Source organism: Megascapheus bottae, chromosome 1, assembly GCF_031878675.1.
Source record: "Megascapheus bottae isolate mThoBot1 chromosome 1, mThoBot2.hap1, whole genome shotgun sequence".
Classification (NCBI taxonomy): Eukaryota; Metazoa; Chordata; class Mammalia; order Rodentia; family Geomyidae; genus Megascapheus; species Megascapheus bottae.
The window spans coordinates 53,045,536-53,057,917 of record NC_143509.1 but is presented as its reverse complement, the minus strand read 5'-3'; the positions used below and the strand labels follow the sequence as shown (position 1 = coordinate 53,057,917).

General features: G+C 37.1%; 1 protein-coding gene across 8 annotated transcripts in view; it reads left to right on the top strand.

Moving 5' to 3' along the window:
- Positions 1 to 12,382, top strand: part of Acap2 (ArfGAP with coiled-coil, ankyrin repeat and PH domains 2) — a 131,163-nt gene that overhangs the window by 77,231 nt on the left and 41,550 nt on the right. For 5 of the 8 annotated variants that reach the window (XM_090344105.1, XM_090344101.1, XM_090344110.1 and 2 more), the window contains 2 exons: positions 3,509 to 3,621; positions 10,490 to 10,510. In XM_090344105.1, the coding sequence (XP_090200231.1) occupies positions 3,509 to 3,621; positions 10,490 to 10,510 (134 nt within the window). The remainder of the gene's footprint in view (positions 1 to 3,508; positions 3,622 to 10,489; positions 10,511 to 12,382) is intronic. The other 3 variants (XM_090344116.1, XM_090344124.1, XM_090344142.1) reach the window with 1 other exon arrangement.

The following is a 12,382-nucleotide window of genomic DNA, read 5'->3' as shown; positions in this document are numbered from 1 at the left end:
GCTGTCAATCAGATGTTTCATGTATTCTAAATATAAGCATAAGCATAAGCCTCTTTGGATTATATGTGTTTTAAATTTTATGCAGTTTATTAGTTTTTATTTGATGCCTTTTGTGTCTTGCTTAGTAAATCTTTTCTTTTTTAGTAAAGAATTTATTAACATTGATTTTTACATCCTATTTCAAATGACATATTTAACAAACAAATATTCAGGAAAGGAATCTCTATATATAATCACTGACACTTAGATTTTAGAACATAATTAAAATTAGGCTAAGGGTTTGTATGTCATAGATACATATTAATCTATGTAATAAAATATTATGTCTATAGAGTCATAGATTTTTATGTCTATGTAGTTGTGTTTATATTTCCAATACCATGTCCATAGCATTGGGTACACAAATATTGCGTTATCGCTTTTGTACTGTGTGGATCTAATAGTCACATATTAAGGATATCATGCGCCTTTTGTTCCTTTGGTCTTGGGACCCTACTGTACTGCTGGTGGGATTGTAAGTTCAGCCACTCTGGAAAGCAGTGTGGAGGTTTCTTAAAGAACTGAAAATAGACCTTCCCTATGGTCCCGCCTTACCACTCCTGGGCATCTATCCTGAACATCATAACCCAAGATATGATAAGGACACCTGCTCAACTGTGTTCATCTCTGCACTATTCACAATAGCCAGGCAAGGGACCCAATCCAGCTGCCCTACTGCAGATGAATGGATACAGAAAATGTGGTATATATACACAATGGAATTCAACATAGCCAACAGACAAGATAAAATAATGGCATTCACAGGGAAGTGGATGAATCTAGAGCCAATCATGTTGAGTGAGACAAGTCAAGACCGAAGGAATAAAAGGTGCATGGTATCCTTAGTAAATCTTTTCTGTCTCTTAATCACAGAGCTTTCTCCTCTGTAAAGACTCAGTTTTTCATGCTTAGATCCGGCTTTAATTTTTTTTTTTTTTGGTGTGATACTACGGATTAAACTCATGACCTCACAAATGTTAGGCAAGAACTGTGCCACTGAGCTACATCACTAGACCTCATGTTTAGATGTTTACTATGAGTATACTTGTATTTTTGTTTATGGTGTCAAATAGAGATCCAATTTGCAGTTTTTCTTCCATTAGTACCTAGTGGATTTGGGTCAGTTATTAAAGGTGTTTTCCCCTAACATGCTATAGTATTTCCTTTGTATTTCATATTTACGTGTAGCTAAGGCTATCATCAGGCTTTTTGTTCTAATAGTCTTTCTCTTTAATATCTCTTAGTTGTATTCTCTTAGTTATTAGCTTTATAGAAAGTCTTCATATCTAATAAAGCAAAGCTTCCTACCTTTTGAAGAAATGAATTACTTTAGGCTTGCATTTCCATATAAATTTTAGCTTTTCAGGTTCCACAAATACAGCTTTTGAGATTTTGAGATTATATATATTAAATCAAATAATCAGCTTTGGGGAAAATCATGTCTTTATTTTATAATGTTGTTTAATTGATGGCCTTGTCATGTTCTCCAATTATTGAAGTTATTTTGATCACTTTTAGGATGATTTATTATTTTCTTTAATATCTTTTGCTAGATTTATTCTAATACATTTTTTTTTTTGTCATTCATGGAGCTTGAACTTAGGGCCTGAGCTCTTTTACTCAAGGCTAGTGCTCTACCACTTTGACCACAGCACTGCGTATGGTTTGAAGAGTCTCATAGACTTTCCTGCCTAGGCAGATCTTCAGATCTCAGCCTCTCCTGAGTAGCTAGGATTACAACTATGAGCCTGTACATTTTAAATGTTCTTGTAATGGTGTCTTTTAAATTTTATTTTTGCACAGTTTCCTTCTGTTGGATTAGAATAAAACTATTTCTCTTGATGGTGTAACCTAGTACTTTTTCTGTTTGTTTATTTTTGTGCTGAACTGGGGCTTGAATTCAGGGCATTGAGATCTCACTTAACTTTTTTACTCATGGCTTTTCTCTACCATTTGAACCATGCCTCTACTTCTGACTTTTTTTTTTTTTGCCAGTCCTGGGCTTGAGCTCAGGGCCTGAGCACTGTCCTTTGATTTTCTCAAGGCTAGAGCTCTACCACTTGAGCCTCAGCACCACTTCTGGCTTTTTTCTATGTATGTGGTATCAAGGAATCGAACCTGGGTCTTCATGCATGCTAGGCAAGCACTTTAACCACTAGGCCAAACTCCCGGCCCCTACTTCTGACTTTTTTTGCTGGTTAATGGGATAGAAGTGTCATTGACTTGTAGAATCATGATAATCAGCCTCTTGAGTAGCTAAGATTATAGACATGCCTGGCTGTAATCCCTATTCTTGTAATTACTATAGTCAGTAATTCTGCTTTAGTACTGATTGTTTTTGGGTACTTTAAAATGTTTAATGTTTGTAAGCCTGGCACAGTGGCTCATGCCTGTAATCCTAGCTACTCAGGAGGTTAGATCTGAGGATTGTGGTTCAAAGCCAGCCCAGACACTGAAGTCTGTGAGACTCTTATCTTCAGTTGACTCCTAGAAAACTAGAAGTGGTGTTGTGGCTCAAGGGGTATGGTGGTAGCCTTGAGCAGGGACAGCGCCCAGGCCCAGAGTTCAAGCCCAATGAGCAACAAACAACAACAACAATAAAAATGTTTATAGAACACTTCATTCATAAATATGGTAGTGTTTTTTTTGTTGTTGTTTGTTTTTGTTTTCTTTTGCAACATTTCACCATTTTCTTTCTGGTTGGCTACAACCTTTATCATGAGCTCAGATGTAAGTGATGTTTCCCTCCCTCCCTCTCTCCCTCTTTCCCTTCCTCCTTCCTTTTCTTCCTTCTTTCTTTTTTGTGGGTCGTGGGGCTTGAACATGGGGCTTGAATGGCTTGAACTTGGCCTGGCCTCTGTCCCTGAGCTCTTCAGCTCAACGCTACCACCCTACCCTTGAGCCAAGCCCCACTTCCCGTTTTCTAGAAGTTAACTGGAGATAAGAGTCTCAGGTCCTTTTGTGCTCAGGCTGGCTTTGAACCGTGATCCTCCTGATGTGAGCCACCACTCCTGGCAATAAATAAATTAAAAATACCTAGGTAGATCCAAATAATCCAGATGAAATACATTTTCATGTCCTTTAAAATTGTGTATACATTATCATAAATAATTGTGATAAAAACTTCAAATATAATACTCGTGTAATGTTTACTTGTTTTCTCTGTCTATTTGCATGCATACTATTTTTACTTTAATGAAATTACTTTGTTTTTTATGTTCTATGTATTAACCTATGTTTTTATACCATCATTTTCATAATTACTGTACAGCAGTCTACTGAATTGAAGTACTTTAATGTGCTGAAACATCCTCAATTATTGGTCATTTAAGACCTCATTTCTCATGAATTATGTTGTCATAGCCTTAATACAAAGCTTTCCTTCCTTTTCAACTCTTGCCCTAGGAACATTGATTTTGGTAGGTAACATAATGACCTAATCTGACCTCTTGTGTGTTATTTTGCATAGGATTTCTCCAGTGATGATTCTAAGTTGGAATATAATGTAGATGCTGCAAATGGCATTGTCATGGAAGGGTATCTTTTTAAACGGGCCAGCAATGCCTTCAAAACATGGAACAGGTAATATATTTTACATGCAAATCTTAATCTTTCCATATTTGGAGTTGGGCAGCTATTTCCTTCATTTTTCTTGAAATTTTTAAAATTGTGTAGGAAGTATATTTCTTGCTTGCATGCTTTCTTACTTTCTCTTTTTCTCTTTCTCTTTCTGTTGTGTTGTTAGTTGGGCTTGAACTCAGGGCCAGGGCATTTTCCCTTAGCCTTTTCACTTTAGGCTGATACTCTATGATGTGACCTGAACAGCCTTTTGGTGGTCAGTTAGAGATAAGAGTCTCTTGAACATTTTTCCCTGGGCTGGCTTCAAACTTGGACCCTTAGATCTCAGTCTCCTGAATACCTAGGATTGTCGATGTGTGCCACTTAGTTGTAGTAACTTTCTTGGTTTCAGTCCATTGAAGAAAAGACTTTTAGAAGCAAGTGAAAGTGAAAATATTCTTCAATCTTAAATTGCAAGCATGGTTAAAGGAGGAAGCAAGTAGAACTTTTATGTTGCTTGGCTATTGTGACTACATCCTCACACAAGCTACTTCCCACCCTGCTTATTGAATAGGTATTAGTCCAAATTATATATTGAATATCACTGATGATTAGAATAATGGAGCTTCCTCTTCCCCTTTGGTTCCTCCCCTATATGTATGCTTTTACTTAATGTTCACTTACAAAATTTTAAGGCAGATGATATCCTGAAATATGGCACTTTGTAGTAGCCATAAAGAGGAACTTAAGGAAATAGGATTATTTTTCATATGAGCGGTTGTGATAGCTATTTCTACTTTATTCTAAACTTAGCCTTTAGATTTTAATAAAGTAACTTTTATAAAATTAGAAAATCATAAAACTACTAAATGTCTGTTATAGGAATGAGAGTATGCCAGTTGTGTGCCTCACTCTTATAATCCTAGCTACTAGAGAGAGCTGGAGAAGGGGGAAAGGGAGAAGAAATCAGGAAGATCATAGTTTGAAGCCAGAGTAGAGACTGTCAAAAAACAAAACCCCAAACCGGCAAACAAAAAACAAAACAAAAAAACACCAAAAACAAAAAACCCCAAACCATTTTGGACTCTGGTGGCTCATGACTATAATTCTAGCTACTCCGGGGGCTGTGATATGAGTATTGTGATTAGAAGCCACGCAGGGCAGGAAAGTCTGAAACTTTTTTAGTTAACTACCAAAAAAGCCAGATATGGAGCTCTCTCTCAAGTGGTAGAGAACTGTCCTTGAGTAAAAAAGCTTAGTTACAGTGCCAATACCCTGAGGTCAAGTCCTAGGTTGTTTGCCCTGCAGCTTCCCTCCTACCCCCAAACTTGGGCTGAAAGTACATATTTATAATTTCAACTATGTGGGATGAATGAGTAAAAGGATTGTACTTGAGGCACTGAGTTGCCTTGGGCTAAAAGTATAAGATGCTGTCTGAAAAACAGCTAAAGAAAAAGGCATACCTCAGGAGGCCCAGAGTTCAAGCCCCAGTATTTTTCCTCCAGAAGAATGAATAAATGAATGTATACATAGCTACCAGTTGGAATATACCTGTGGTCACATCACTTCTTGGAAAAATGGCTGGTTTTGAGTGAGGGTAGGAGCTGAATGTGGAATTACATGTCTGTAATCCTTGTTTTCAGAAGACCAAGACAGGATGATTGTGATTTCTAAGTCAGCTTGGACTAGTAAGATTATTTGTTAAAAGAAGAAAGTATGAAATATTTTGTTGTATTCTATGTATTAATATAAAGTAAAACAATTTCAGATCTAAATACCATCCTAAATATCAGCAATTAATCTTTTATTCAAGAAGAAGCTCTCTCTTCCTTCTCATCCCCAATAGAATAGCTTAGTAATAATTGAGATTTGAGTTTTGGTTCTGATTGATTGATTTACTCTTCTGTTATTATTTAAAATGTGTAAATGTTGTTATTTGGACAAGATATTGGTTTACCTAGTGGTAGAGAATTTGCCGGATGATAGAGTTGAGTTTTTACTGGACATTGGCAAAACAAATAGCATTTTCAGCCAGGCATTAGTGGCTCAGATCTGTAATCCTAGCTACTCAGGAGGCTGAGATCTGAGGAACAAGGTTCAAAGCTATCTCAGCCAGGAAAGTCTTTGAAGCTATTTTCTCCAATTAACCACCAGAAAATCTGAAGTGGTACTGTGGCTCAAGGTGGTAGAATGCTAGCCTTGAGCAAAAGAGTTTAGGGGACAGGACCTGGGCTGGCGATTTCAAGCTCTGTGACTGAGAAAAAAATAAATGTAAAAATAGCATTTTCTTGTTAAGTTTGTTCAGTATACAATTCTGTTAATAGAAACCCAAATGTTTAATGCTTTGCAAGTACTTACTTTGGTTTCCTGGTATTGAAAGAAACAATGTGTTGAGTATTTCCTTAGCATTTGTTACAGCCAGATTTAAATTTAAATGGTATAAGGTAGTGAATTTACACTGGAAAGAACAGTGATTGTATTTGACATTAGACTTCTTTAAGTTTTGAAGAACTTTAAACAAAACAAATGAATACAGGAAGACTATAGTGATCTAATTAGAAATAATGTTTCTAATTACTACCAAGTCAAAATTAAAATTGATGTTTTAAGGGTCTGGATAATCTTGTAAACCTTTCTTGGTCATTTCTGTAACTAGACCATGAAATAGAAAAAAAATAGTGTTACTGGTAAATTTCATAGTAAATAAAAGAAAGACTATTCAGCCAGTATATTTATAATGTTAGAATTTAGTTTTAAATTTCAGATTTTAAAACAACTTTCTTAAAATTTAACAAGAGGAAAAAGAATAAGTCTATATATACATGCCATTATGTTAAGAAGAAAAGATGTAAACTTCCATGGACTACTTTACTGACAAATGATCCCAGACTTTAAAATGAAGCAGCACAATAAGTGTTAGTAGAAAATTAGATGGCTACTTATAGTAGTAGAAGAAAATTAATATTCGTTTAAGTGAACATTTTCATTTGATTTATGAATTTATTTGATAAATGTTAAAAATAAAATGAATGGAGAGTAGCTACAATCCTCAAAAGTAAACCTGTTATGTGCTGCTTGGAAATTGGGCTGCTTTTAAAAGGAAGTACAATTTATATGTTGTGAGATAACAATTACTACTTAGAATCATGGGTTAAAGTTTAATAGCCTCATTTTCAGTAAAGAAATTGAGCTTTAGAGATAATTGAGAGAGAGGAGAGATTTATTCCACTCACAGTTTTGGAGGCTGAAAGTGCCGTCTTCTGGTGAGAGCCTGGCAGTGGATTGCATCATAGTGGCAGAAGTGGTGCAGGAAAGCTCATAGGGGACACTAAGAAGCCAGAGTGCAGGAGTAGCCAATCTTTTTCCATAACCATCCTTCCATTGGCAGTTCCCAAGGCCCACCTCCTAAAAGATTTTACTTCCCACCATACTGAGGACTAGTCATAAAACTTTGGGGGACAAATATATCTAAAGCATAGTAGGAGTTATATAAATGGGGAAGAAAAAAGTATGTTAAATGTTATTTAAAATATTCTTGTTTTGTATTATTTATTTATTTTTGGTGGGTCATGGGTGCTTTCCCTGACCACTTCAGCTCAAGGCTACTGCCCTACCCCTGGGCCTGGGTGTTGTCCCTGAGTTCTTCAGCTCCAGGGACTATCCTACACTTGAGCTAAGCCCCACTTCCCATTTTCTAGAGGTTTATTGGAGATAAGAGTCTCAGGTCCTTTTGTGCTGGGCTGGCTTTGAACCTTGATCCTCAGATCTCAGCCTCCTGAGTAGCTTGGATTACGGGTGTGAGCCACGGCTTTGTATTAATTTAGAATGTATCAATTTTTTTTTGTGCCAGTCGTGGGCTTGAGCTCAGGGCCTGAGCACTGTCCTTGGACTTTCTCAAGGTTAGAACTCTACCACTTGAGCCTCAGCACCATTTCTGGCTTTTTTCTATGCATGTGGTAGCGAGGAATTGAACCCGGGTCTTCGTGCATGCTAGGCAAGCACTCTACCACTAGGCCAAACTCCCGGACCCGAATGTATCAATTTTTAAGTGAGATTTGTTAAGAATCTAATTTCAGGAAATACTGACCAATACTTTCCCTTTAGCCATATTTGAGTAGTGTCTGTCCTGCTTTTCTGATTAGTTCTTCATCCAACATAATCTAATCTGTTACTACTGGCCTTTGGTGAGGTTATAATATTTGTGATACTTATGCCTTAATCTAAAACATACAGGAAACTTGAGGGTCGGGGTGAGGAAAATTATGGGATAATTGAAGGAAAGGTTGAAGAAAAAGCATTGTATTCATAACTTGACTTATGCAGTTGTAACACCTTTGCAAAGATTCGCTGACCTCGTTAAAATAAAATATCAAAAAACACACAAGAATCCAGGGCCGGGAGTTTGGCCTAGTGGTAGAGTGCTTGCCTAGCATGCACAAAGACCTGGGTTCGATTCTTCAGTACCACATATACATAGAAAAAGCCAGAAATGGTGCTGTGGCTCAAGTGGTAGAGCTCTAGCCTTGAGAAAGCCCAAGGTTAGCGTTCAGGCACTGAGTTCAAGCCCCAGGACTGGCAAGAAAAAACAAAAACAAGAATCTTGCTACTTAGCTAAGAAGATTCTGCTGATTGCTTATGTATTTTTAGTTCTTTAGTGTGTGTGTGTGTGTGTGTGTGTGTGTGTGTGAGAGAGAGAGAGAGAGAGAGAGAGAGAGAAATTTTGCTGAAGGCTGGTGTCCTACCACTTGATGCGCAGTTCCACTTTTGGCTCTTTTGGTGGTTGTTGGAGATAGCGATCTCACAGACTTTCTTGCCTGGGCTGGCTTTGAACCTGGGTACTCAGATCTTAGCTTCTTGGATAGTTAGGATTATAGGCATGAACCATCAGTGCCCAATGATTGATTAGTTTTAGGAAACATTTTATAGTCACTGTACAGGCACAATCTATAAAGTTTTACAGAATTATGGCATTTTAAACTTTTAATATCAGCTTTTTAAAAAAGACTACCTTTCTGAGAGAGATGTGAATGTGACCTCCCAAATAGTTGTGAAACTTCAGCTTGTGGTTTTGTAATTAGGTTTTTTTTTTTTTTTTTTTTTTTTTTTTTTGCCAGTCCTGTGCTTGAGCTCAGGGCCTGAGCACTGTCCTTGGACTTTCTCAAGGCTAGAGCTCTACCACTTGAACCTCAGCACCACTTCCGGCTTTTTTCTATGTATGTGGTACCGAGGAATCGAACCCGGGTCTTCATGCATGCTAGGCAAGCACTTTAACCACTAGGCCAAACTCCCGGCCCCTGTAATTAGTTTTTTGAAAGCCATATTCATTAGTCTTAAATTTACCCGAATAGGTATATTTTATGTGATGTGATTAAAATAGCATAGGAGTGAAAATTTTTGTATCTTAAGTGGACTGTTGAGCTTGTTTCTGATGGTTTTCAGATTTGTAGTGGAATCTCAGAGTGAGGTATATCTGTAAATGCAGGTGGACCTCTATGTCCATGAGCTCAAGCAAAACATGTGACTCAAAAACCTTTGGAAAAAAACAAATGTGTACTTGCTTTGTGCACTTTTATTTTTTCTCATTGTTCCTTTAACAGTATAATGGTTACTTACATAGCATTTATGTAGTGTTAGTAACTGCAAATAATAGAGAGATGTTTTAAAGTATACAGGAGAACTAGATATAATGGTGCAAGCTTCTAGTCCTATCATACTCAGGCTGAGGCAGGAGTATCACTTGAGCCCAGGAATTCAAGAATAGTCTGGGCAACAAAAAAAAGTCATATTGTGTATGTATACACACACACACACACACGCAGACCCCACACATGTTTAGGTTATATGCAAATACAGGACATTTCATATAAAGGACTTCAGCATCTGTAGATCTGTATATCCTTGGAAGGGGAGTTGTATGTTCTGAAATGAACATATACATATTGTATATTGTTTGGCATAATAAGTTTTCCTTTGCAATTATTTTCTCAGTTTGATAGCTTCACCATAAGCTTAAACTAGTGGACTGTTGGAACAGGATCTAATGTATTCTAATCTTCCTACTTTGGTTAAAAATGCAGAAAAATTAAAAAGGAAAATTAAGTACATTTTGATATAATTTATTTAATAATGTAGAAAGGCTGAAAAATAGCTACTACCTTTGTTGCATTAGAAAATACAGCTAAATGAATGAAATGAGTTACACAACTTTTTTTTTTAAAGCAAAGTGTTCTATATGCTGTTGCTACAGAAACAAATGTTTTATTTGTACTGCTTTTTTGTTTTAAAATAAGCATTCATAAATTAAAGATGACTCTTATGTGTGGCCTTAGACTCTTTGCTATCATTTAATAAAAGTGGAGGTGAGTAGGTGGGAGGTTTATTTGGCTAATATTTATAATTCTTGAAATTCTTAATGATCCTACTTCTTTACAAAAATCTTTCATTTATTCTAGGTTTCTGTAGGTATACCTACAATGATTATTTTTCTTAATTTTAGGAGCAGTTTTTATGATGTGGCAAGGTACTATCTATATTTTCTAGTCTGACTATAGAATTAGAAAATAATAATAGAAGAGATATGCCCAAGTATACTAAGACCATCCAGAATTTTTATAAGGTAATACTTGAAGCATGGTTTGAGTGTTTCTAAAGTAATCAATATTTCAGAATTCCAAGAGTTAGAATTGTTCCACATTTGTGTATTTATGATGCTTAGATAAAATGGAGCAGATACCTTTGATTATTTTGTAAGTTTATAAGCTTAAGCTAGTTTCTTTAATTCCTGCTTTATTTGTATCATGCTAGTCCTTTGCTTATTTTGCACATTTGCATTTTCATTCTTTTACCACCTTTCCCTTTTGTTTTAATCCTGCCCCATTTTTTTACATGACAGGAAAAAGCCCGATCATATCAGGTACCAAATGGCTTCCTTCCCTTTTTCCTTATCTTACTCCAATTTCTTCTTTGGCATGAGAAAGCTCATAATTAACCTGCATTTCAGCCGGATTACTTGCAATGGATAAAATGTCTCTTTATGTTTTAAATTGGAAAGAAAATAGAAGCATTTTATTTGAGGAATGAAATTGTTCCTCTTGATTGCCCATTTCTGTACTCCATTTTAATCTATAAGGAACATTTGATGTACTTTCAGTTACTCAAGAAAACTACAGATATCTAAGAGGAATGCCTCTCCTCTCCCTCTCCCTTTCTCCCTCTCGCCCCCCCACCCCCTCTGTAAATGAAGGAAATAAACTAACAAGCTAAAATTTGAGCAGCTAAGATTAGTCACTTTGGAAACTAATTTTGTTGAAAGAATATATTGGTAGTTCCTAGATTTTCTTTAATTTTTCCCATGTAATAAACTAAAGCCATGTTTGTGATTTTATTTGGCATCTGTACGTATAGGTATATGAGCCCGTAATTTACAGTTTTAGTGATAAACCTAGAGATAAGAAGTTTTATTTTTTCCTCATGATCTTTTCTTTTCCTTCTTTTTTTCTTTTTGCCAGTCTTGGGGCTTTAACTCAGGGCCTGGGTACTATCCTTGGGCTTTCTCAAGGCTAGAGCTCTACTACTTGATCCACAGCACCACTTCCAGCTTTTTCTATGTATGTGTACCAAGGAATCGAACCAGGATCTTTGTGCATGCTAGGCCCAAACTCCCGGCTTTCTTCATGATCAGATCTGGAACTACTGATCATGCATGGTAAAAGATGCTTGATTTTCATAAATACGTTTTTCCTTTCCTATCTATGTTTTTCCTTGTCATCTGGGCATTGTTAGTATATAAAAAAGAATAATATTTAATTTGTTTTTCTTTTGCCAGTCCTGGGGCTTGAACTCAGCGCCATGGCACTGTCCTTGAACATTTTTTGCTCAAGCCTAGTGCTCTGCCACTTGAGTCACAATGCCACTACTGGCCTTTTTTGTGTATGTGGTACTGAGGAATCGAACCTAGGGCTTTGTGCATGCTAGGTGAGCTCTTTACCACTATATTACACTCCTGCTCCATAATCTTAAATTTTTATTTATTTATTTTTTTGGTGGGTCATGTGGCTTGAATTTGGCCTGAGCGCTGTCCCTGAGATCTTCAGCTCAAGGCTACCACCCTACCACTGGGCCTGGGCATTGTTCCTGAGCTCCACAGCTCAAGGCTACCACCCTACCCTTCAGCCAAGCCCCACTTCCCATTTTCTTGAAATTAATTGGAGATAAGAATCTCAGGTCCTTTTGTGCCTGGGCTGGCTTTGAACCTTGATCCTCAGATCTTAGCCTCCTGAGTAGTTAGGATTACAGGCGTGAGCCCCCGTGCCCGGCTCATGATCTTTAATTTTTAGAAATTGAATATTTTAGTCTAAAATGCTATACTGAATTACTTCAGTATGTAGTGCTGTCTGATGTTAATGGATAAGTTTTCCTTTTTGAAGACTTAGCTTTGTGCACCATTCCTTAATCTTGGAGACCTTAATATATAATAGCTAGCACATTGCCTTTGAAAGTTTTTCTCTTTGGATCTAGTTATTTTCTTTTTCTCTCTCCCTTTCTCCCTTCCTTTTTCTCCTCACCGCCCCTTCTCTCTCCCTCCCTCCCTCCCTCCCTCTCTCCCTCTCCTTTCTTCCTTCTCCCTTCTTTCCCCTCCCCCCTCCCCCTTTCCCCTCCCCCCTCCTTTCTCTCTTTTCTCTCCCTCCCCCTCCCTCCTCCCTCTTCCCTCCCTCCTTCCTTCTCCCTCCTCCTTTCCCTTGCCCATCCTTTCCCTTTCTCTCCCTCTCTCTGTCTCTCTCTTTTG